General features: G+C 37.8%; 1 protein-coding gene across 1 annotated transcript in view; it reads right to left on the bottom strand.

The window, feature by feature from the left end:
* Positions 1-2,731, bottom strand: part of LOC114819057 (interleukin-5 receptor subunit alpha-like) — an 18,509-nt gene extending 15,778 nt beyond the window's left edge. Inside the window, exons 1-5 of the mRNA XM_029087400.1 lie at positions 2,629-2,731; positions 2,130-2,284; positions 1,848-1,995; positions 1,177-1,285; positions 904-1,091 (exon numbers count right to left, since the gene is read on the bottom strand). Coding sequence (XP_028943233.1) covers positions 904-1,091; positions 1,177-1,285; positions 1,848-1,995; positions 2,130-2,284; positions 2,629-2,731 — 703 coding nt within the window. The remainder of the gene's footprint in view (positions 1-903; positions 1,092-1,176; positions 1,286-1,847; positions 1,996-2,129; positions 2,285-2,628) is intronic.
* Positions 2,732-26,754: the final 24,023 nt, after the last annotated feature.

The following is a 26,754-nucleotide window of genomic DNA, read 5'->3' as shown; positions in this document are numbered from 1 at the left end:
CCCCCTCCCACCCTTTTTCCCCCCCTCCCCTTTTTTTTTGTCTTTTCAGGAAAACCTGATTTTCTTGAAAAAGTTTTATTTTGCTAAAACATAACATCTTGCTTACAGCTGGCTTTGATTGCAGTATAAATCTTTAAGTAAAGCCAATAATTCTAATGCATTAGAACAGAATAAATGCGATCTAACTCAGGAAAAAAAAAATGATAGTTTTGAATGAGTTTTCACTATCCCTTGAGTTATGACTGATTCTTAGGTTACAGGTCTGGAATATGATCAATATGTTCATAATTTAAAAGGTATTTGAATCTGCAGTCTGTGCTAAAACTCAGGTGAATGTCTTACCCATGAGATTAATTCAGATTTCCCAGAGAAGTAAGGAAAAACAATTTTATATGATCATTCAAAACTGTCAATAATAAAAAAACTGTCAAAGTATTTTTAACTGAAAAATGATGTAATAAATAAATAGAAATGTTACTAATGTTTGAGAAAATTCTTATTCTTAAATTCAGTTATGAATGAGACTTGTGTCTATTTATGTTTCTTTTATTTATCACATTTTCTTCAGCATTATAAAAGAAAAAGAAAAGGGTAAGAAAGAGAAAAACTGGAGAAAAGAAGGGTACAATGCTTTTCAAATTGCATTTTCTCACATTAGCCTATCAGTTTTTTTAAAGGCCAATTATCGATAAAGAGTGATATTACATCAGAGAAAAAAAAAAAACCCTTTGAGCCATAATAAATTTTGTTTAATCTTTTGTAAAACACCCAGGGAGATGAATGCATAAAAAGTTAGAATTAATATTCTGACTTTGTCACACTTCCCTCTTTCCTTTCTTGGCTTTCCAGACCTATGAAATAACCAATAAATTTTCATAGCAGGTAATAATAGACAATACTTACCTATTGTCTGAGGTATAAAAGTTTTGTAATAAGACAGTCCACTTGAATTATTTCTCAGATGTCTTACAGTTATGTTCAAATTGATTTTTCTTGATGGTTGGAAATATATTTCTTTCATATGGCATCCAATATTTTTCTTCCTTGCATTTTTTATATATTGCTGGCATTCAAAATCTTTTCCTACGTGTCTGTGAGGAGGAAATATGAGTCTTGTAAATCAAGGACTTATGTACAAAAACATGGTTTTGTACTTATTTTGCTCAATATCCTTACCTGTATGAAAAAAATATCTGCATATCTTCAGGAGCTTCTGCTCTACTATGCCAGGTGCAATTGAAATAAGAAATATTATATATGATGCATGAAAGATTCTGAATATATACTGCAACAAAGAAAGGGAAAAAAGAAACAGTGATGTTTATTTTACATGGATTTTGTAATAACAACCTGATGGTTGCCTTCACAAACTCATTCTGTAGCCTTATTTCTAGAAGGGTGAATAAGTTGTAGGTGAGAATAAATGGGTCTTTCGGCATTTTGGACAATACCAACTGAGAAGCACATCTGTTATTACCACCAAAAGCCTTAGTAACCCACTAATGTCCAGAGTAGTAACTGAAAAGCTCTGCTCTTTTAAGATTTCCTGAAACCAGGTGATACTGAAGGAAATCTTCAAGACATATGAGTTGCTGAGAAAAATGGAGAGAGTGGTTGAGTCATTTTGATATCTTGCTCAACCGAGCTGGAGTTTTCTGAATCTGAACGTGACTAATAAAGGAAATAATTCCACAATATTCCAAGGTGTTATGTGTCATCTTCTTAACAAATCCATACCAAAAAAGTAGCATAAGATAATAGTGACCTTTTAGAAATTATATTATCCCCAAGACAGAATATTATCATGAACACTTGGGTGTGTTCACAACATGTAGGAAATAGCTGACCTGGAGGTGCCTTGTAAGTAAATTCTGTCCAACCACTCTCCTTAATTACATCTTCTGTTTCTTTTGCAAAAAGTTGTGTTTTAACTTTAGCATTAAAACCAGTATGTAACTCAAGACGTATTATCTTTTTCTTCTCCTGCAGTCTTTCCTAAGAGGAGGAAGAAGTAAATGCATGAAGGTCAACAGTATTAAATATTGAAAGGGAAATTACACAAATTCATCTACTGAGTGAAGTAATAGATTATTTCACTTTAAACTATGTGTAACCATTGAACAACTTACTTTCCTTTCATGAGTGGTATTGAAGAATTTATAACTCAAAATATACTTCACAGTGTACTTCTCAGTTTCTTCTTTGGTCAAGTTATTTTTCCAGGACAGAATGACTCTCGACTCATGCTTGGTGATCCACAGAATGTTATGTAGCCCAAGTGCACCTGCAATTACACAGAGGAAGAGAGGGCTCACCACTGTGTACACAAAGGATTTGGTTCTCAGCAAGGCTTGCACACTCAGTAGCTCTCCCAGGAGCTCTGATCTTACATGGAGCAAGTGGTTTCTGAGATCTGTTGCATACGACTGACTTCAGCAGTGAGATACATGTTTACTTATCTGCAGCTCTCAAAATGTTAGGTGATCCACTTTTACCTGCCTTGGACACCTCTTCCAGCGCAGGTCTCTATTTCTCTTTATGGGTTGTAGAAAGCACCTTGCAACAAATTCAGATTAGACATCTGGGATGACTAGCATAGGATGAGCTGTTATTTAATACTTTACTTACCTGCTACATCTGGTTGTCCACTTGCCAGTCTAGTGGAAAAGAGTGTCTTACACTGGAAAAAACTTAATAGCAGCATGACAGGAATGACTGCAACACGTGCCATAACAAACGCTTTGGGCCACAGGTCTGCAGAAACTGAGACTCTTTAGTTCCAAGTTTGGTTGAAAAAACAGTTAGAATATGATGTTTTCATTTTGCATCTGTGAAATAATATGAAACAGTCACTTAACTGCTTAAGTGTTATCCAAAGTATAAGAAGTAAATATGAAACAACATATGTTTAATGGGTCTTGTTGATCGACGCCAGGATGCTTGTATTTAAGCCCACTCTTTAACTAGGTGACAGGGCCAAAGAGGGTATGAGTGCCATACTAAGCTGATTTTGAGTTGTAGTACTGCTTATATTGAAAGGTAAGACCACAGAAATGATGCAACTGATACTGAAAGCAGACAGTTTGGGTAGGAGCCACCTGACATAGCTTTGGTTAGATACAAAACCAGCAGCTGCATCTGTATGAGTTACCTAGCCTCCAATGGCAGTACAGCAACTGTCACTTTGTGATAGTTTAAATTAGTTGGCAGTCAAACAAGACACAACCACTCACAGCCCCATCCCCACCCCTGGATTCCCTTCCCCTCCCTTTCTGGTCAGCCCTGGTTAATATATTAAACATGAGGTAATATGATATGGAATATCTTATGGGCACATCCAACTGTCAATTCTGGGTTTTACTAACTACTACACTTTTCTTCTCCACTTCCCCCTTCCAGTCCTCTGTTCTTGGAAACTGCCCAAGCACAGTGTCCTTGTAGTTATCAACATTTCTTCTCACAACAATCCTCACTGAAACCAAAACACAGTGCATTCTAGCTACTAAGAAGAAAATTAACCCTATCTTAGCAAAAACCAAGACACACTTCTAGATTGTGATTCCTGTTACTTGGTTTAGGTATCTACTTTAGGAAGATATGAGACATAACTATCTGAGGAGAGATGAATCCTGTGTTTGCAAAAGCAAGTATCAGGAAGAGTAAATAAGGTGTTTGCTAAATTTGGGATACAGTGAGCAAACAGATTCCTCACTGATCAAAGCTGGTTTTAGAAAGACATAATTGCTGTTTCTCTAATGGCAGAGTATTAATTTAAAGGTTGCTTTAATGTAAAAAAACTTCTGAGACCTTCTGAGTTCTCCACAGAATTAATACACCTCTGTGTTCAGGGTCTTTCACTCACAAACTAATTGATTTATCTTGGCTCTGACTGTTTTCAATACTAAATCCTCAGATATGTTCTGTATATGTTATGCAGGGATCAGCAAAAGAACCCCTTGAGACAAATCAAAATGCTCACAATACATGGACTAACAAGTGATACTGGTCACATAGAGGAAAATGTGTGAATGTTCAGCACATCCAAAAAATCTGCAATGAGCTTACCTAGAAAAAAATATATACACATACATGTACACTGATACAAATACGTATACATATGTGTTCAATTATAACGCTATTCCAGCACAATGCAGTGAACAAGAGGTCATTTAATGAATGCTGTCATTGTTTATGAAGTGCTATGAAAAATCATAACAAAATGCTTTAAGGCAGAGATTCCCCCACCTGGTTCTTTCTGGTACTGATCTCAGCTATAGCAGCAGCAGCAGCTGTAGTATGCATGCCACACCATGCAAGCGGCCAACAAAAAAAGTGAGTAAATTCTCCTGCTTGGTGTGCCGAGGAAAGAAGCCAATTCTAATTGCCTGGAGCAGGAACAGGTGAGCTGTGTCATTAATGATGTCCCTGGAAAGGTACAGTGTGTGGCAAGAGAAAAAGTCAGGGAAAATATAAAATGAAAACAAGGAGCTTTCAAGGGTTTATATTTTAACATGTAGTGGCAGTAAATGGCTCATCCATTCCTGTGAGATGCAGCAATCAAAAATAGTTCTAGGAACATGTATGTACTTTATTTAAACTAGGAGAAAAGAAAAAATGAGGGTGGAAAACACTAAGCAAGTTTAAATATTTGTGGCTAACTTTAACATGACCTTTGTGGAAAACACAAGTCAAAAGTGGACCCGAAACAGGAAAAGGAACAAAATAAATCTTAAAGTAGCAACAACTTTTGATGTTAGAAAGATAAATGGAAATAATCTCTGAGGTAATATAAATGCATTCAGTTGGAGAGAGCAGGGGCAGAGAAGGAAGATTTTTAAGTAACTCTGAATAAACTCAGGAAAAAACCATCCTCCTTAGGTCAAAGTAAGACATTTCAGGAGAGATCATTGCTGTTTCCAAGAGGTGACTGGCTCCTAGGAGTACCTTTTGTACAGCATTGAGAGGCTGTTCTCCTTTAGGTGTGCAATGAACTCCTGCATCTGTGATGATAAACAATGTCAGCAACCAAATTTGTGGAAAGCAAGTTTATTAAAATCTGCTAAAATATTTTAGAGATAAATGCACCCTCTAACACCCCTAATTCTGCAACTGTAGATGCTGAGGGAATACCTGGAGACTGGGTTGCTGGATGTAGCCAGAGCTGTGGATTGTGTCTGAGCAGCACTTCCTTTTGCCGTGACTGCAGACAGTACAGCAGACGGATCACTGACCTCATAGGATATTTCTTATGTTTATATGCAATGAATTGGTCCACTGAAAACAATAAAGTGAAAGCACTGCAACATAAGGAGACCCAAGGTGACCAGGAGGGAGCAAAAAGCTGTCCATACATAAAAGGCTTTTGATTCATGACTTGTCAAAGAGCACATAATTCCATTTATACCAGTATAGACAAGCAGAAACATAGAACATTTCTTCTCAGACAGACACAGACAAGACTGTGTGTTTCTAGTCTTGTGTTACAGAGAGATTTAAGTTAGCATATGGTGCTGAAATTCAGTCTATAAGGTGCAAAATAAAATTCACTGTGTGACAATTTTTTTTAAAAAAGGCTCTCTGGTCCTTTTGTCTCTGGAGAAATGAACACTTAAGCCAAACTTACTGTAGAAAAACAACAGAAGATTAGCGAGGGGGATTGCAAACATGCTAAAGTGACTTGCAGCTGGGGTGTAGAAAAATATATACATAATTCTAGTTGTTGTCTATCCTAGTGTGTTAGAGAAGTAGAACATCAGTGTTCAGACAACACAGGCCTGTGATAGACTCAGAGGCACCCTATCGAACATGCTAGAGATTCCTGCCCTGCTGTGGGAAAGATCAAAGCACAGTGGTAAACTGCTCCTGCGTGAATCCCTGACATACAGACAAATCCAGCAGGGTCGGTGCTCCTCTTGCATGAACCAAGCTCCACGGTGCCCGTGTCCCCGCTTGTGTGCCCCTGCCCCGGTGCTGCTTCAGGCATCCCCGGGTTGGTGAGGTAACAAAATTCAATGTACTCTTTGCATTTCAGCCATGGTTTTGTGGTTCTTCCTGCATTCTGCCTGTGCCGGCTCACACATATACTTACAGACAGTGCAGTTAATCTAATGGGATAGAAATTTTCTCAGTAATCTAAAAACTAACCTTAAAGCAAACAAAAAAAATTCTTGCTTTCCAAACAGTGTACTGCCAAATACTTTTTTTTAGTAGGAAATTATTCTTAATATTTAAAAACAATACTACACTTATATTTTACCTTTTTTTTTTTTATTTTATGTTGTTTATGTTTATGCCCTTGCTCTCATTGCTGAGCTTCCACTACAGCCAGTGCCTGTTGGTTGCTGCCCAGCAATGTCTGGTTTACAATGGTGGGTTGCTGCAGATGACATAAGCGGAGCTGCCAGCCCATACACCGCTGCAGCTGCAGAGATCCTAAGGGCTTGTACAAAACCCACCTGGTGAATCTGGGAAGTAGAGAGTCAGGGCAAGAAAATGAAAGTAACAAAAACAATCTTTGCAAAACTTAGAGCAGTTACTTTGAGTGTGGGGAAAATGAACCGTTTAATTTTTAAAAATCAGGAGACCTGAGAGTTTCTGAAGTGTAAAACAGTTCACTGTTCATTTTTCTGAATAAAGACATTTTTGAAAATTTTGTGGGGCTGAATATTATATCCTCTTAAATACAAAAGTTAGTATTTTAAAAAACATATTTTTTTAATATTTTCTTTGGAAAAAAGAGTGAAATTCTCCAGAAAGATAATTTCAAGTGTTCTTGAAGAATATATTGTGCCTAATTTAGAGAATAAATTCAATCATTAAAAAATAAAGTTTTTTATTTGTGGCTCTAATGTAATCTTAGCTAAGGGGAATCACTAGGACTGCTTTTCTGATTAAGACTACCTAAAACTTATGCTTCATTTGAGGCTGTCAATTCCTATTTTTTAATGCCCCCATATTTGATAGCAGACAATGTGGAAACTGATACAGGAATAATGAAATAAACAATATAGGTTAAAGGTCTGGGTAGCTGAAGAGTCAAAACAGCGGTACCATTTACATTCTGTTTTCAAAACTTACCTTCTAAATGTATGTTAAATCCCAGATATCTATGCATCATTTGTGCTGAGAAGCAGGAGAAGTCAGCACTGGAGAATGTCTTGATTTAAGAATGTAATGAGAAATTTAATCAAGAGACTTCCCTTTTCATAGTCACACCCCCCCAGAAAAGCCCATTTCCACTGCCACTTCCCACTGTGGGATCAAAGCACACCTCTGAATATGCAAACACTAACTGGAACCTTAGCCAAGTTCTTTGAAATACCTTGAAAGTGGCACACGTCTGGATGACTAACTCAGTGGTCAGAGCTGTTACCATTTTTTCTCTCTTTTCTTACAGAAGAGAAAGATTTCAAAACATTTTACATATTGCAATGAGCTCTTATTTTTTAAGAAAAATACAGTTCATAGGAGAAATTAAGTAATGCAGTGCAAGTGGTGGCTATGTAATTAAATCTGGGTTTTTTGGTGGCTTATAAGCATCTTTTACTGCACACCAAATTAAAATGAAACTGACAAACTAGACAGATAACCAAAAGTCCCAGAACTAATGGAGGAAAAAGAACAAATAAATCTTACATTCATTGTCTGTTTTACTCTCCATATCTGAAGCTTTGCCCAGCCTAGCCTCTGAAATTGTTTTACTTTTACCTTGTTTACTTTGTAAATGGGGTTAGTTTGCAGTTGTCACATATGCAATTGCAAGCCATACTGGTATGTTGTGAGTGGTATTATGGGGGTTTTAACTGTCTTGATAATAAGTGGGTTTGAAATCAACTTATCACTTTATTCATACAAGTTGATATTTTGCATTTCAGCTTTCCAGCTTTCCACCTTAAGCTGAATTTGGAGAGAGAATAATGGGTAAAATTGTTCAGTTGTTTCTAGGAATGTGATTTGGAACATATATGACTCTTATTTTGTGTTAAAAAGTATATTCAATGAGAATTTGACCCCAGGTTTTGTGCAAAAATTATCCTAAGGTGTCAAGAATGTATTATATACTACCTTTTAAAATATGCCCAAATTTGCATAAGCTATTGGATAATAATTGAAAGTCTCATTCCACAAGCACTGCTATAAAGGGCTGAAGAGATCAAGGAATACATTTACTTTCATTTACTAACTGGTGCACTCCCCTCCAGAGCATAGAAACTGGCTCTTCTCTTTTGTTTTTCTCCATCTTTAGCCACTGGGCACACAACAGAGAAATGCTGACAAAGAATGGATCCCACGTCCCTCCCTTGCTTTGATGGATTGTTAGGTGAAGTGATAGAGACTTGTCCCAGGCAAAGGTTGTTGCAGTTAAGTACAAAAATATTTTTATTCTTTCAGTATGTATGTTAAAATACATGTTAAAAAAACAAACAAACAAACAAAAAACCCCAAACACAAAAAAACTCCCAACAACCAAAGACATGTCATACAAAAGCCCAATGGCAAAGCCTAATGGTTTCAGCCTCTAACTATTAAAACCCTAAAACCTGCTGCTTTCAATCTTGGGTACACACCATATGCCTCTTTCTTTTAATAATGTATTTTTTGCTGTGATTACTGTGACTGCTTTATATCCAGATTTCCCTAATACATAGATTCAAGTAAGTTAATCTTGGTTTTAGACTAGAAAATAATGTATTTAGGTCCATGTGTTACTTTATTGTTAGCACTAGATAATGCAATTATACAACATAAGGTCAAACCAACAACCTTTACTTCTGTTTTGAAGTTTATTAAACATGAACCTAAGGTGGCTGTGTACAAAAACCCTGTACTTTTCTAACAATGGACTAGATGAAGGGAAGTAAATGACTCTTGAGAACTTAAACTATATTTGCAAGTAAGTTGTATTTAAGTGAGAAGAGTGTGACTTAGAACCTCAAATGCAATTGTAGCAAACCTGACCACAGACCCAGTATTTCATTTTTAAAATGTAGAAAACTTATTTTCCCATCATGTCTTCTGCTTATTAGCAAAACATGTAAATTTTATCTGTTTTAAATGTGCTATGTATACTGAATTGATGGTAGCACATTAGTAATTGCAGCATGTTTCATCCAGTTTTCTTACGTCAATAAAATACTACCATTGCTGACTTCAGAGAAGACATTAATTACCTGGTGGTATGTTTTCTGGAGTTTTCTTGTGATTTGAAACAATAAAAGGTGAAAAGGAAGAATGTTACACCTCAGTGATTTCTCTTTTTTTATTATTTTCACACAGTGTTAAGTTATTCAGAAAGACAAGAATGGTAGGAGTTCAACACTTTTTCCATCCTTAGTAGACTTTTACACTGAACCGAATAGTGGTTCCAGTTCATCGAAGTGCTGCGTTGGAACAACATATGGATTTGGGCTGATTAAAATGGTGTGTCGTATAATTAAAAATATCCATAAAACCAGTGCACTGTGCAGTACTTCACACAGAGTTTATTTGTCTGAAATGACTGCTGAGCCCATACTCTAAGCAAAGCTCACCACTTAGCAGCCACTTCTTTTGTAGTCATCTGAAGCTGTGTTGAGTTAGTTCCAGCGAAGCCCCATGAGTGTGACTAAAGGACATGGGTTTTCCCTTCTCACATTCCCTTGAATTCTAGTTTGTTGTTTTAAGACAACTAGTGTTTGCAATCATGTGCTGGGGGCATTTGGGGTGTTCTTTAGCTCCACTTTTGTTTACATCAAGAGAGGAAGAGGGGAAAATCTCATCTTTTGTTTTGCACTGATGTGAAAATGAAGAGATTTGGTCTGTTGAAAATGAAATGTTTCGCTGCAAAGGGATAGTGAGGCAGGCTTGAAGGATATCAATGAGGTAAATCAAATGTTCTGAAAGTGATACGTGCTTGTTAGCAGAAGGGAGTTTTGACATCATAATTTTCTACTTCAATGACTAATTGCCATCATTTGGGTCTCTTAATCTTGTTTTGACACTGATCTCATGTTTCTGTTTCATTTAATAGGGACAGCACCTGTCCATGTGGCCTTCTACTCTGCACCTGCACTCTCAAAATGTAAAGTTTCTTTTGCTGTGTGTTACATTTATAACACTTTCAGACTACATGGATGCATATGCACATATATCAATACAAGGCTTGCCAGAGAAAGTAATTTCTTGGAGAAGATGACTCTGTACTTTCCAAAAATTATCAGCTACAGAAGAGTCATCTGTTGACAGTGAAAGTAAACTTCAATACCTCTGTTCTAGTTTCTCTGCTTGTCTACATCTTTAGAGGTTAATATCAATTACAGTCAAATCCTACATGCAGGGGTTTATGACAGCAGGTTTGGGGTACACTGTAAGGTACACTGACTTTGCAACAGGGGTGGGAATGGCCCTTTAAAGGGGTGTGATATCATATGGAGAGGTTTGTTCTCAGCTAATCAGGAGGAGTCATTGAAATGTTTGAATTCAAAAAGGTAGTGCTGATAGTATTGTGATTACAAATCCATTAGACTAAATCAAGTCCATTTAACACCTACTGTAGGGTACTCACTATTTAACAGGAGAGAGAAAGGAGAGGAAAAGATGGGCAAAAACAGAGCCCTAATCTTTTCTGAATGAGGAACTGAGGCATGATGAGAATATATAAGTTTTCCAAATCACACCACAAATGGCTGAAATAATAGCTAGGAATTGTTACTATTCTGAAATTTCCATTTTAAACTTTGTGAACTACATAAAAAAATACAGATCAGGAGCTGATGTCTCATTACACATACAATTTCCTCTGGGATGATGGTGAGATCAGTGATGAATCACAGTAATTGTGATGACAAGCAGCCTAAGAGACTACGGCTTGAAATAATGACTTATCTTTTAGCCTAAAAACAATAGATATGCATTCTGAATATTCCTAGAAAGAAAGTGTGCTGAATTTCATAACCACTACCCTTCTTTCAAGGGAACTGGTGAAGCATAGTCCAACACAGAGAAAATTCCTAGACACTTAAGAGCATATATATTGGCATCTGATTACTAATTTATGCAAATATTCCTGTTCAGATATTCAAGCACTGACAACAGAATACTTTATATATATTCTTTATCAGCTGCAAACTTGTGGAATCAAATAAGAGACTAAAAATGCACATCATGTTAGCCTTTATTTAGGCTCATTTGATAGCTGTTGTGCCTCAAACAGCAATTCTGCATGGTCACAGATATGTGATGTGCTCATTTCTGTATTGGAACTACTAAGATCTGTGTATACCATTGTATATCTCAAGGATACAGAGACCTCATCTTCTTCTTTAATTCTGTTTATCACTTGGCATTCCCAGTTAACAGGATGAAACTGAGCTACTAACACAGTGGATCAGTCTAGAGTATCTTCCCCCTAGACAGTAGTAAATTCCTGCAGGACTTTAGCAGCTACCCACAGTGTGTAGCGTATGGACAGAGAAGAAATAAAGGAACAGACCCTGCTGGGAGAAGGCAGGTGGGAAAGACCTTAAGGTACATGCTCAGTTTTTTCTCAGTCAAAAGTCTGGGGATGGGATTAATCCTCAGTTTGCTTTTTTACAGTTTAGGACTAGGATTCAGACACCTGGAAACTGGCATCTACAAGGAGCTAGTTGACCAGGTTTCTATTACAGCTAACAGACTTCTAGCTAAAGTAATGAGTTCATTACAGAGAGAGAAAAGGTGTTAGGTGGGGAGAAAAAGACTCAGGTCACCTTCAGGTAAATCCATACAATAAATCTGATTAATCAAACTGTAACTGCATTGATTAGATCTCTGCTCATTACAATTGAATTTCAGACCCCTAAAATTGTTACAAATTTAATCCCTGCTCACCCTGTTTGGATAAAACCTTTAAAAATTGATAGATTGAAAAAAACAATGAATAAAAATATTTTTTTTTAATTTCCATTCCTTTATGGAGCACTGTTACTTTCTCTCCATGTTTCCTCTACAAAATTTATTTAAGAATGTACTTCAGAATGTTTAATTCTCTTTTCTGCCCCAGTTGGTATGCAGAAAATATTTCACGTGCTCAAAAACAATCCCTGTCCTTATCTTTAAACTTCAAGTCTTAACTTTCATTCTTCCATCACTAAGAGCTAGGACTGGCTCTGGAAAATCTTCTAATGATTCACAAATCATTATTAAAAGACTGCTTCCTATCTAGATTACTGAAGATTTTTTAAAGTGCTGTCTTCTGTATCCTCCATCTGATTATTTCAACTCACAAATCTGTGTTTGATAAGGAGTCTCCTAGTGCTACCATGGAGCACTCTTTGCCTAGCCAAGAAAGACAACATATATGTGCAGATGATTTGCTCAGTGAAGACAAGCATATGCATGTCCTTTACACAGCCAAATCTGGAGGGGAAAATTGTTTATCCACCTGCTATATCATAACGTTTGGAAGAACTTTCTCACCCTCTTGACACTCCTCCCCTACCAAACTCTAGTTGCCCAAGATCACAATAGTGAAGAGCAGCATTTACCACCCAGTTGAAAGAAAATTGACTCTTTTATAAACAGTCTGACAATATAAAATTCACTAGAGTCAGGCAGAGAGAAAATGTCTACCCATTTGCCAAGCACAAGTAAATAAATGATAAGTTCCAAAACTTGTGAACCTCTTTACAATTGAACTATCTAACAAAATCATTGTCATTGGCCACTTCATCAAGAGAGATTTTCAAAATTTCATTCTACATTAGAGAAAGATACACTTCTATGTACTCTGCTCAGTACTCTTAAGTGTTGGTCAACATTGATAATTGTTCAGACTTCTGTCTCCTTATTACTAATCTGGAGCTCAACAACACAAATTCTTCCATTGTGTTCTTGTGGTGTCTCAGTCTCCTATTAGTGAGAATACACTGAGTAAGAAATCACACTGAAAGACAGTGAGCTGTGTCCATTCATCATGATACTTCTGAAGCATTGCCACAACTCAGCTTTGAGCAACCATTACATGTGCTCTTTGAAGCAACCTTATTCTCACCCAAAAGGCTGATTTTTATACAGGCACTATGGTTTGTTATCAGTGAAAAAAATAATCAGTAAAAATTTTTATAAAATTTTAAAACCTTAGATATTTAACAAATTATATTTATTCTAAATTTTAGAAACTTTTATAAAAAGAGCCTTCTGAAATCTACAACTTTGAAAATAATTTGAGAGTTCAGGAGGTTTTTTGCAGTTTCCTAGTGAAAGGTACTTGATTTTTCTTACTAAACTGTAAGTTTTTTACTTGAGGTTTACTGGGTACAAAACAAAGGAAGTGTAGGAGAAGCTGGGTTAAAATGTGTCAGTCAGAGAAGAGCTGCTCTTGCACAGCCCTGACTTCCTTGACAGAGGAGCAGGTGAGGGTTTCTGCATCTGGGAAGAATTTGAGAGAAAGAAATGAACCTTGCCTGAAGTTTAAAAAAAGAATGCTGTTAGGACCTACCTTTAGCAGAGTTTCACAGCTGTTGCAGTCCATCCATGATTCACTCCTTCAATCCCACAGAAAGGCACACACTTTTCTGATGGAGAAGATGAGAGGATACAGCCCTCTGCGGTGCTACTTCCAACTGTGCAGCTTAGGTAATTCCCCATTTAGCATACTGGAGAGTCCCAATGAGACATGCTTCTCATTCCGAGGTGATTTCTCAAGGCAATAGCTTCCACTATGGATCAAGCTTGCCTAACATTTTCAAATTCTCTTCTGCACTCAGTCCAATGTTACTTGCCCTTTTCCCACAGGTCAACCTACTCACCTCCCTGTGTGCAACCAGATTAGCTGACTAATAAATCAGTCACATCCTTGTTCAGTGCCAGGCACTACTTCCTTTTCCAACCCTTACTAGTGCACTTGATCACGTAAGCAGTACCAGCTCTCTTGACTCAAAAGGGCTCAAACTTTGTCTGGCTGAGTCACGGTTTTCATCCTTCTGTTAAACTGCTCCCTGTTTTAGGCTGAGTCACATTAATTTGGGCACTTCCATTTTATTTTATCAGAAAAGTGTATGTGGTTAAAAGTTTTTCTTCCTTTTAAGCAGTTGTTCCTTAGTTGAACGAAAGTTTATTTCTGAAGAATCATTGTAAACGTTCCAATAGCTGGAAAAAACTAAGGGGAAGATAAACATTATGCTAACATGATAGAGCTACCTAATCTGTAGTAGGTAACCTCACCAATGAAACTACCAATACTGATATCAGTGGACGAGCCATTTATGGCATGGTGTAAAGAACTATCGCTATATCAAGAGGATAAGATTGATCTGCTATTACTTAGGTATCTGTCAAACATCCTTAAGTTTGGGTTCCCCTCACAGACAATAAAGTTTAATTAGCTTGTCATGACTTAGATGCCTATTACAGGTTTAATCTCATCTCATAAGGCAGAGCAAATGAATTACCTGCTGGATAATTCAAGCCTGGGTCAGACTTGGGTATAATTTTTACATGGTTAACATTGGAGATGAATCTTACCCTATCAGTTTGGTGACTTTTCTAGTAACAACTGACCTGTAGATATCTATTGGGATCTCAGCTTTAAGAAAATAGCCCCATACTTAAACCAAAGCCTCTTTTGGGTACATCACATGAAGACTGTTCAACGTTTCTTCTTCTGAAATAACTAGCAACCTGTTTTGACTGGGTCTGATAAGCATAGTATTTAAGTTAAAGAGCAAGAAATGTCCCTGCATAATCTGACCTGTAACTATTTTGGTGGTGACAGTGACTGTACAGAGGTGACGTCCTAAAGAAAGTACTGTTGAGCTCTAGCTCAATTTTAATTCACTCTTCTGATTGTTTTAGGAAGAAAAAGCAAAGCACCAGAAATTTATTTTTATATGCATTAGGTGTAAGTGGCCAGGTGTGGTGATAGGTGTGGCCAGGACTGCAGCCATGTCCCCTGTTAGAAGACACCAAGGACTGTCCTGTTTCCCATTCTAGACAACTCCAATGGACCCACAGTGGGACAGAGCTGAGCCTAGCACCTGATGTGGTGGTACCTTCAGAAAAATATACCTAAGAAAAGGGGGAACTTGTTGGACAGAGAGGAAGAGGGAGCAAAAAGACTGAGAAAAAACAGAGGGAACACTTCCAAGAGGAGGAGAAGCTGGAGAAGCTCCATCTTGGAGCAAAGATTCACTGCAGCCATGAAGGACCCATGCTGGATCAGAGAACAAGCATGAGGAGGAAGGAGCAGTGGAGATGAACCTTTCATGTGTTGGCCATAACTCCTCAGTCCCCATTTCCCCTGCACCACTCCAGGAGGTAGAGGAGTGTAAAGTGAAGGAGTGAGATGGAGCCTAGGCAAGGTTAGGGACAGGCAGGTGTTGTTTTAATGTTTGTCTTTTTGTTTCTCACTATTTATTTTAATTGGCAATAAATGAAAGTTAGTTTTCCCTGAGTGAAGCCTGTTTTGCCTACAGTGGTAACTGGTAAACAATCTTCTTGTCCTTATCTTAACCCATGAGCTCTAATTCCTGTGTTTTTTTCCTATTTTCTCCTCCTGTTCCACTAAGGAGGGAGAGCAAGCAAGCAACTAAGTGGGAGTTTGTCTGTTAGCCAAAGCTAACCCACCACAGTATTGTACCAAGATATGACTTTTAACTGATTTAGACCATATATTGCTACAGAAGCAGATGACATTTGCAGAAGGCATACGTACTTTTACCCTATCTCACCTAGACTTACCAGTACCTGCAGGAGAACTTGCTAAAGAGATGTTTTTCTTCCAAACCCAGTCCTTCTGCTGTGTGGAAGACTAACGTTGGTCATCTCCTGTTAGATCAGACCTATGACTATGTAGCTAGGTTTTTGACCTGTCCTGTTTGAACAGAAAATTAGCCAAATTAAGAATAAATTGTGATCAACATGTCAGTATAGAAGGCTTCTAAATCTGAGAAAGATGTGTCAGTATGATGAAGATAGTCTGCAGCCAGGCCTGGGATCTTTTCTATTCAGAAATACTCTGGGAATGTTTAGCACTGTAGATATTATGGCAGACTTTACGGATTTGGTAATGAAAACACAAAGCACATTACTGTTGTAAGGTTGTAACCTAATCTTTGGAGGAGATTTGTTTTCTTTTGTCATGTGCCTTTGGTCATTGCTCACCCTTTCAACTTTACTATACAAGTATTATACTCAGACACACCTCTTGTAGAGACTAGTGCCAGAAGTATTCAGGGTGTCTAGGTTTGACAAAAACTGCCAAGGCCTTTTCAGTTGGTCTTTGTACATGATTTGGACTAAACGAGCATTATCACTAAAACAAAGGCTGTGGGGTAAGAGGGGATCATCAGAGTTTGAAGCACAGGAGAGTCACTGAGCAATTATGCCTTGAAGAGCAATAGGGGTACCCTGCCACTACTGAGCATAGCACTGTTACCAGGTGTGTCCTATTAGAGATGCTCATACACTGGGCTACCAGAAGAGGTCCCAACAGCTCCCCGAATTGAACTGCCATGGAAACATACAAAGTCTCCTTCAAGAACTTACTACCTGCAAAGCACCCATTTATGCCTTGTGGAAATAGTATCCCATTGCTGATACAGCAAAATGCATATTAGAGAGGCTGAGGCAATCTCACAAGATCAACAGCTCAGTGTGTGCTGCTTTATAGCTAAAAACAGAGTTGCTGTAACAGAGAGACTATCTCCACATGGGTGGAAAGGATACTAATGACTATTCAATATTTAGGGTGTAAAAAGTACTGCATCTTTTCTAAATATCTCAAAGGAGAAAGTACACCAACTTGAAAAATACTTGAAAGAAAAAAGAAAAGCAGAGCTAGCTTGGAGAGGATATCTCACAAACTTGAACAAGGGATCAGTGAATGAGGTACTTTGAAGCAGAATATTGCTCTAATGTAAAATCTCACTAGAAAGTAACAATTAGAACATGAGAAGCCCAAGCTTATAAAGAAATGCAGAAAGGCAGAGGAAGGACTTAATTTACTTCCTGAATATTTTCTCACACAATATTTAGCGGACTCTAGACTGGAAATGACTGAAGAACCTGAGCACAATTCTCTGTGAGTCAGAGTATAATAGCGAGTGCATGGGAAAGAAATGAAAGTACTAATGTTGCTGTTGTATAACCACAATTTCAGACCGATGCATATCACGTTTCTGGGAAAAATCAAATGGTTGTCATTGCAACTTAAAAGGCAGAGCAATTCTGAAATAAAGACGTCTTTTCAGTGCAGATACTCATATGCAAACAAATCAGGTTCAGCTATCATTATTGTCAATGACAAGAAATATACTCTGACAAAACAATATTCCCCTCGTCTTGTTCATTTTCACCCAGAAAGTATCCATTTCTCTTCACAGAGTCTGAATGCACCACAGAGTTATGTAACTAAACTGTAGATGACGACAATATGCAGTTTCAATCTACACTTCGGAAATGAATCCTGTCCTTGAAGTCTCGTTTAACATTCACTCTAGGTATCTATGATGTACCAAATGACTGTAAACAAAAGCATAACTTAGTCTGGTCAGTCAGCCTTCCTACAAATTAATCATTGATCTGCTCCTTGTCAGTATATAAACTTTGTTAACAGAACTTATCTTTTGGTAAAAAGGTTTAAGAGCTTTAAACGTGGCAAGAATAAAAAAGAAAAAAACAAACAAACAAACAAAAAAACTAGAACCAGAATGTCTGTAGCTAAAGATCTTTATCTAAAGTATGTCAATTTTTCCACTTTTTAAACAATTTTTTGTACATGGAGAAAAAGGGTAAGGTAAAATGTTTACACCACAATAAACACCCTGTTTGCTTGGAGATTGGACTTAGATTTCAAATTGTGACAAATTCCAACATTTTTTCCCGATGAAGCGCTCCAACAAAGAAGACAAGGCGATTTTGCAATGTGTATATTAAGTATGTACTTTCCTCTTAAATACTATTCGCATTACTACTTGAATAAAAATTAGTCCAGCACAAGAGTCTTTGTTTTGTACAAAGTTTTGGTCCACAGCATAGGCTTGCGTTTGACCTGGAGATCTCTGTTCCTACCCTGACAGCTGCAAATCTATAGCATCAGATGTTTCCATATTTGTCTGCTTTGATTCACAGTCTAAAATAATAGCTCAGAAGCATGAGCTTTGGAGAGTGTTTGCTACAATTCTGTTTTATAGAATCATAGAATGGTTTGGGTTGGAAGGGACCTTAAATATAATCTAGTTCCAACCCCCCTGCCATGAGCAGGAACATCTTTCACTAGAGCATGTTGTTCAAAGACCCATCCAACCTGGCCTTGAACACTTTCAATGAAGGGACATCCATAGTTCTTTGGGCAAACTGTTCCAGTGTCTTGCCACTCTCATCATAAGAAAACCCAAAAAACTTCCTTAAATCCAATATAAATCTACCCCCTTTCAGTTTAAAACCATTGCTCCTTTTTTTTTTTTTTTGGTCACTACAGGCCCTGTTAAAAAGTGTCTCTTCTTTCTTGTAAGCCCCTGTAGGAGACTAATTGGAAGAGCAAACAATCTTAAAAAATAGTTCTGGCACCATGGTTAACTTGTTATCCCCCTAGAACAAATGACAGGAGATGAAACTTGATAAGGAAACAGGGGGTGAAGGCCCCCTGAGCCTTTCCAGGAAATGTCTCAAACACTCGCAAGAATGGTGGACATAAAAGGGGAAGGCAAGTGCCATAAAGTAGGAGGAAAAAAGAAAGAGAAGAAGAATAAGAGGAAGAAACAAAAACTTTTGGACAAGTGCTCCTACAGACCACAGAACTCCCACACTGGCTGGACAAATGCTGGAACCCAGATTGGTGACATCTGTCATATTCTTTTTCAAGAAAAAACTTCTGGATGAGTGCTCTACAGAGCAGAGAACTCCCTCGTTGGCTGGAGGAACCTGGACCAGTGTTCTCTGTCATATTCTCTCTCTCTGTCTCTCTTTCTCTCTCACTCTTTTACTTTCTTCCCGTGAGTAATGCAAGGCCTATGTCTCATATGCGTGGTAAACATTAAGCATTGTTGCTATCTAACCACTTATTGACAAGCCTAGTTGCAAAATAAAAGTATCTATTTGCTCGTGATCCTCGTGTGTTGTGCACACCTTGTTCCAACCAACACAATCAGCAAATATGGGTCATGTTTCCTCCTCTCTTGCTACAGAAAAACATTATGGGCAGGAGTCTGGGTCTTCCCTCTTTCCTGCTATGGGAAAACTTTACAGGCAGGAATTCAGGGCATCACGGCCCCTTATATATATTGAAAAGGCACAACAAACTCTCCTCAGGGCCTTCTCTTCTCCATGCTGAACAACCTCAATTCTCTCAGCCTTCCTTCAGAGGAGAGGTGTTCCAGCCCTCTGATCATTCTTGTGGGCCTCCTCTGGACCCATTCCAACAGGTCCATGTTTTTCTTGTGCTGAGAATTCCAGAGCTGGGTGCAGTACTACAGGTGGGGGCTCATCAGAGGGGCAGAATCACCTCCCTGGACCTGCTGGTCACACTTCTTTTGGTGCAGCCCAGGACATGGTTGACCTTCCGGGTTGCAAATGCACATTGCTGGCTCATGTCCAGTTTTTCATCCACCAATATCTTCAAATCCTTCTCTGCAGAGCTGCTCTCAATCCATTCATCCCTCAGCCTGTATTATGATTAGGGAGTGACTTGGTCCAGGGACAGGACCTTGCACATGGCCTTGTTAAACTTGATGATGTTCCCCTGGGCCCTGTCCTCAAGCCCGTCAAATTCGCTCTGGATGACATCCCTTCCCTCTAGTGCATCAACTGCACTAGTCAGCTTGGTGTTGTTTGTAAACTTTCAGAGAGTGCACTCAATCTCACTATTTATGCCACTGATGAAGATGTCAAATACTACTGGTCCCAGTACAGATCCTTGAAGAACACCACTCATTACTGGTTTCCACTTGAACATTGAGCCATTGACTGTAAGTCTTTGGATGCACCCATCCAGCCAGTTCCATAGCCATCTAACAGTCCATCTGTCAAACTGTCTCTCTAATTTAGAGGCAAAATGTTGTGGGGGACCATATCAAAGGTCTTACAGAAGGCATTTACATAGGTATGATTTGAAACTCAGTTTGGAATGTGTGGGCAGAATGTTCAGTATAGATAAACTTGTATCTTAGAGTTTAATGTGCGAAGGCATTTACATAGGTATGATTTGAAACTCTGAGTTTGGAATGTGTGGGCAGAAATGTTCAGTATAGATAAACCTGTATCTTAGAGTTTAATGTGTGGAGTAGCCCAATGCTGCTACTTACAGAAAAATGTACACATTTTCCTTCTGAAATTAGAATATAATTTTTCAGTATGGGAGGGGGGAATAATTAGAGAAGAACAAACCAGACACAAACAAAAAGGCAGGGTGTCTAAGTAAACGATGGCTGAGTGCAATCAAGAAACAAAATTAAGTCCTCTGAAAGCTACTTGTGGCCTTCATCTTGTACACAGGCAGTACTTTGCTGCTTTCCAGGCTGAGTTAAATCTGTCTTTGTTTCTGTTACTTGGGAATATTCTCAAAGTGGCCACACGATGGAAGCCTAGGATCAGAGACAAGCAAGTTAAATTATGAAAGTAAAGGAAATGGGGTGAAAAATTATTTCTTGTAAACTGAAATCAACGCAAGTGTCAGGACCAGTCACTGCCACACAGTGAGAAGCTGAGCTATATTTCAGCTTCCAAGTAGTGTAACATTCACGGTAGGACTATCTAATGTACCTGCTGCATAGCCCTATACTGAGATACACTGGGTGTCTGGAGCTCTGCACTGTTATGGACAGATGTATATCTAGGAAACTGCTTACACTTCCTTTACCATGTGAGGTCAGCATATCATCAGCTGCAGTTGCCTGCAATTTTGCCTTTTCTTCTAAATTGCAAAACAGAAGGAGTAAAAGGTTTAAACAAATCTCCTTGCTACTGTCTTGGAGTGTCTTACTTGTTAGGAAAAAAAAAAAAAAAAAAAAAAAGCTTTGACTGTACACCACAAATAAAGGAAAAGGATGTGTTTGGACAAAATCAGAAAGTTCTGTAGTGTGAGGAGACCTAGTGGTATTTTGATATTTGAACCAAATTCAGCCTATAAGTTCTTAGTCCAGTTTCTCGGAAGGGTATAAACTCTGTTTCTAAGATTTTAAGTATAGCTTAGTCATGTATAAAGATGAAGGCAGTGTTTGTAATCTACAGAAAACGTCAATGACCCTGAAGCCAGCTTGGAACTCAGCAAATTCTACTACACAGATGTGTATGTTTGTTGGTGAAATTAACAAAAAGTAATTAAAAAACACACAAAAAGCAAAAAATATTTCTAAGCCATATCCAAGTTGCTAATACCACTTGTTTTCTGCTTCTGATGCTTCATAACATAAAAAGTGATAAATTTGAAACAGATTAGGTCAAAGAAACAAAAATAAACATGAATTATTCTCTTTTGATTATCAAGTTCTTGACTGTAACAACAATGTTCCTTCTTAGCATTATCTATGAAGAAGATGAAATGCAAATCTTTGAATTCTTATTAAAGGTTAAATTAAATTAAATGTTACAAAGCTGCTCATATAAAGCTTGTACAATTAGTCTGGTTTTAGGAAGAATACAGATTGACCTAAAATGTCTGTGGTAAAATACGCTGGTTTGGTGAAGGATGCTTTTAGACTACTCTGGCATGTAACTCCCCTCCCTTTCATTAAGCAAACCAAATCATCCTTCAGACTGCACAGCAGCTGAGGGGAACTTCATCTTCAAGTTGATTGGTTTGGTGAAAACATCCACGTCTAGGTCAAACAGTACTTATGAGACTCTGAATGACAAGACTGAGATGCATATGTAGTACCCCAAATCCTCTGCATCGGTGAACTTGGGCATTTTGTGAATTTTCATGAAGTCATACATTCCATGTAGTTAGTTAAATCGCCTGTGCTGAAGTTGATAGCATATAGTTTACACCGTATAAATATTGAAGGTTTCAACTTTTCCAATCTATATGAAAAATTTTCTTAATTAAGGAAATTCTTTTGACAATAAATTAAGGCTTTTATACCAGCTCAGCTTCCTGTATCCTAATTTACTGTTACATCATGACCCATCTTCTCCAGTGCTGGGAATCAAGTTCCAAGAATAATTGTGTTCTGAGAATCTTCAGGGTCCAGTTTCAAGAATTACAGAAGTTAAATAGACACAAAGGTCTCAGCACTATCTTTATCCTCTAGCAGGACTCTTTCAATTCCTCTATAGAACATCAGAACAATTAAGTTTTTCTCTCCTATTTCCTGTTTTATGAAGGCAATAATTGTACTGAATAAATACATTGGCCCATAATTCACAAGGTCTCTCAAACTCCCAGACATTGCCGTAATGTAATTTGTCAAAATAAACTTTAGATATAATTGTGGAATTATATTTACTTGCTGTTTATGGGCATGCTTGATGCAAGTAGTCTTTTAAGAACTATTAATAGCCACATAACATAGCTCTTCTCAGATCAGTGCTGTTATCGTTCCACATACTCCAGTACATGTGCACTTCAGCCCCACACTTGCCTCAGGAACATATTTCTTTTGCTGAAGGGACTTCAGCAAGAAGCAGCATCAGCTTTGGAAGACTAAGCAAATTCTGTGTCTTCTTACTGACACCCCTTGGCTTTCTTAGCATTTTGCCCATTCTACCAGGCTCAAAGAAGCTCTCTTGATTTCTGTTTGAAATCACAGCATTAACTTTTCTTGGTATGTTTATCCTGTGAAATGTTTTATGCAATCACCTTCAGTTCTAACATGAAGCCATCACTGAAGGAGAAACAAAACTTAAATCATAAAACCAGCCTGATACCAACCTCACCACTAGCAATATAACATTTGTTTTTCAGGGGAAGCCTTTTACCAGAAGACAAACATGCACCTGAAGTACCAGATTTCTTTGTTGGGTTCACATTATGTCTCACAGAAATCGGTTTGCTGAATGATTCTTCACACTTCTAAAACTGAAGTCAAGCATTTGATTTCTTTTGCCTTTGGATCCTTTCCATTACTATATTTTCACAGTAATTATGCATAACTTTTTGCATCTATTCCCACAAGTATCCAATGAAAAGTCCCTTGTACAGACTTTTATACAAACTGGTGTTCTTTAGAAGGAAGGGAATAAACATGGTGCAATACTTTCTCTTAACTAAGAACAAAGTGATGACTGCCTTTACACACGCTGCATTACTTCAGCTGCTTTTAACCATAATATGTGCATGAACACCATCCATTTTTCTGCATTTTCTATTTGTTTTACAGGAAGTTAATCAGAAGGGAAAAAAAAAAAGAAAGAAAAATAATTGCAATTTAAGTCACATTTCATTTCTCAGTGACTGCATTAAAGAAGCTAGTGATTATATAATTTGCTCTGTTTCCTTTATTTCTGACAGTTTTTACTCTAAACATTCTGAACATTTTGATTCGTTTTGCTTTAAAGTGCAACTTTACAATGAACTTTCACATTTTTGCCATTCATTATTGCAGGGAAAGTATCCCAGCCAGGACAACTTTACAATCATTCAGCTGTGGAAGAACACATTTTTAAACTTTTCTGTCTTTGAGAGTTTGCCAAGGAAAAATTTCCACCATTTCATTTGGAAATTAATTGCAAGCCAAAACAGAGCTTGAAAACTAGTTCTTCCCTGAAGTAAGCAAATAGCCCAGCATTCACAGAAGTTCTCTGAAAGACAGACAGGCACAACCAATTCTGTGTGCTGAGCTCAAGGTGGAAATTGTTTCAGGGAAGATGTAGTGAATGCAACTCATGTACAAGTTCACCAGGTACCACATCTTGAAGCTAAATGAAATACTAAGTTCTGGATCAAATGCAAGAATAAGTTCTTCCTCTATTACTGCTGACAGAGAAAACAACCTTAGTTTTATTCTGCCTGATCCCACTCTGCTGTTTTCATGAGTGTCTTCACCTGAAGGCTCATGTGTTCAATGATAGGTTATCTAGTGATGCCTATGGTTCTAGATCAGCACCTGTATTTTTCCTTCTAGTTGGGATGTGGAGACTGCATATCAAGTATCTGACTGTCTAGGAGTTTGTAGGTATCACAGATGGGATTTGAACTCTTTTCCGCTCTGGCCTTTCTAAATCCTTCAATTTTTTTTATTTTTTTAATTTTTTTTTTCCCCTAGGCAATCTGCCCTTAACAGATTCAAGGACATGGTGGTAACATGCTTTGTCAATAGTTCATCAAAAGTGAGTGCAGAATTAACTGACACTTTAGAAAGCAGCAATCCTGTCAATGGACTCAAGAACATAACTAAAAAATCCAAGAAATCACTGAAATATTACAGTTGTTTTCCTGGATAACTCAACCCTCTAACAATGTTCAATGTTTTGAGAAATTCTCATTTATTAAAATAGAAAATAACAATTACAGGATTGCAGATTGTGTCCACTACACAACAACTAGTGTTTCCTTCCACACTGAAAAGCTTTGATGTCAGTTTGATTACATGCTTACATCCTTTCCACAGGAGATCTGTTTAATTCTGTGCACCTCATGGGTGCATATGAGAATTAGTGGTTTAGCTTCCAACCTACACAGTATAATTGTCATCTAACTGGGCAGGTTATACATACCTTATAGAAAATGAGGTTTCAGGTTCACTGATACCATTTTATCCCAAAACCATAATTCAGTCCAATTTTATAGAAGTGTCTACAACAGAAAGTGAGAAAGAGAACAAAAGGACTTACTTCTGCAGGTCTTGAAATTAAATGTCTTAGCAGGGGATGTGCTAGTGTGCTGTTGTCTACTCTATGAATAAAATTGAGGAATTGAGACCTGAAGAAGAGGAAACATCTTCTCAAGGAACCCCGACATTCCTCCTCTGCCCAGAAGAGCAGCAAAACCAGGGGCTGATGGGAATGGAGCTATACAAGGTACAGGCAAACAGAAGCAGGGCAGATCTGATCTGATTTACCACTCCTCCAGAGAGATATAACAAATACATACAGTAGGGCTGATATATTCAGTGAATATTATGCGTAATCAGATTCAAATGCTGTTGTTTACTTTGGTAACCTCATTTTCCTGTTGAAATTATTTAAAGGTGAGAAAGGCAGAGGGATCTCTAATCAGGCTGTACTATGGATACACAAAAAGGCAGGTGCTGTGTTTCTTAGTTCACAGAAAGTTGCTTTGCTGGAAAAATATCTTTCAGGACCCAGTCACACTTGTCAGTGTTAAAAAAAGTCAAGATGGCAAAAAAGGCTTGGGCTGACTCATTTCAGAGCCTGCTAACATGGGCAGTTGTGGATCTCTGGGCAGTGCACAACCAACTATGTTAGCACCACACTGTGTGTGTTCACATTGTTGAATGCAGTTCAAAAGAGGATGTTCAGGCTCTACAGCCAGAGGGCATGGGCAACTGCACACCTTCCTGGCACCAGGGCATGAGCACAGGCACGTGAAATAGTGTTGATTTGGTACACTCAGGACATTTGCATCTATGAAGAAACTTTTGTGCAGGACAGTAACTCTATGCAAGACATAGAGAATAGTGGCATGGCTTGAAGCAGTGGCACCTGGCCTATACCTGAGACAGAAGGTAGACTCCTATACTCACCTAGCTTTCAGGTTGTGCCCTGTACAAATGCCTATATTGAAAAACATGTGACAGAAATGAGTGAAAATTATGTGAATGAAGTTGGAAAGAGGGTGACCCTCTGTTCTGCCCCATTTGTTTCCCTGTAGAAAAACAATGGCTGTAACCACACATTACAGAAGTACAGGGTAAAGGAAATGAGTAAGACGTAGGCGGGATTTTTGCACACTGTTACATGAGTGGTTCAGAAGAACTTAGTAATGTAATCACGTTGTCAAAGCACACAAATATATGCCAGTAAGGCAAATTCACAGCTTCTGTCCTTTTGGTGCCCCATTACTGTAACTGCCACAGGGAAATAGGTTTTCAAGGAGGAGGTAGGTTTCCTTTTGTCTTTGTCTGTTGTTTCCTTTTACTCCAAAGAAGTTGGGCAAAGAAATACTGCATTTTGTTATTTGTGCTAGTTTTAATGTTGTTAAAGTAACTGTGAGGGGTGGATAGACACTACCTGCAAATGTATGTTTTTGTCTGATTAATGTCTTAGCCAAAATTTTGGTGGTGTGCAGTCTGGAAAAAAAAAAAATAAATTGTATAAATTATTTTTAAATTACCAAAGTTTCAATATTACTGGCCTCATCCACATAGCAGTATCTAGTTTGTTAAGTTAAAACCTGTATTACAGCATTGAAGAGTGCCTATGCCACTTTCTGTTGAAAACACAGTAGAACTGGAAATGTTCAGACTTTAGCTCTTTACATCCACAGAGCAAAATCACTATGCAGTTGTGAATTCCTTTTAGAAGTACTGCATTCAGGCACTAGTAGAATGGAAGCATGTCAAGGTCTTTTCTCTTATTACAATTTTAATACTGAAGTAGATTTCTCATATACACAGTTCTCTGAAAAAGTCGCAGGAATGTAGGTATAATTTTATCCCCATAACACATCCAACATATAAGCAGTAATTCCATTTCATATATTCTCCCAGAAAAAAATAACTTTCCAAGAGTTTCAGAGGCAAAAATGGGAAATAAAACTCAGAGATCTAGTCTTAAGTACTATACTCAGCAAAGATATTTCCCTTAACACAAAATAGTAATATAAAAAAAAACCCCAACAACTGTTGTTTTTTGTTTGTTTGTTTGTTTGTTTGTTTTTCAATTACAAACCTTCCTTTT

Source organism: Antrostomus carolinensis, unplaced genomic scaffold (assembly GCF_000700745.2).
Source record: "Antrostomus carolinensis isolate BGI_N321 unplaced genomic scaffold, ASM70074v2 scaffold2591, whole genome shotgun sequence".
NCBI lineage: Eukaryota > Metazoa > Chordata > Aves > Caprimulgiformes > Caprimulgidae > Antrostomus > Antrostomus carolinensis.
The sequence above is the reverse complement of the archived record's forward strand: the minus strand, read 5'-3'. Positions and strand labels throughout refer to the sequence as shown.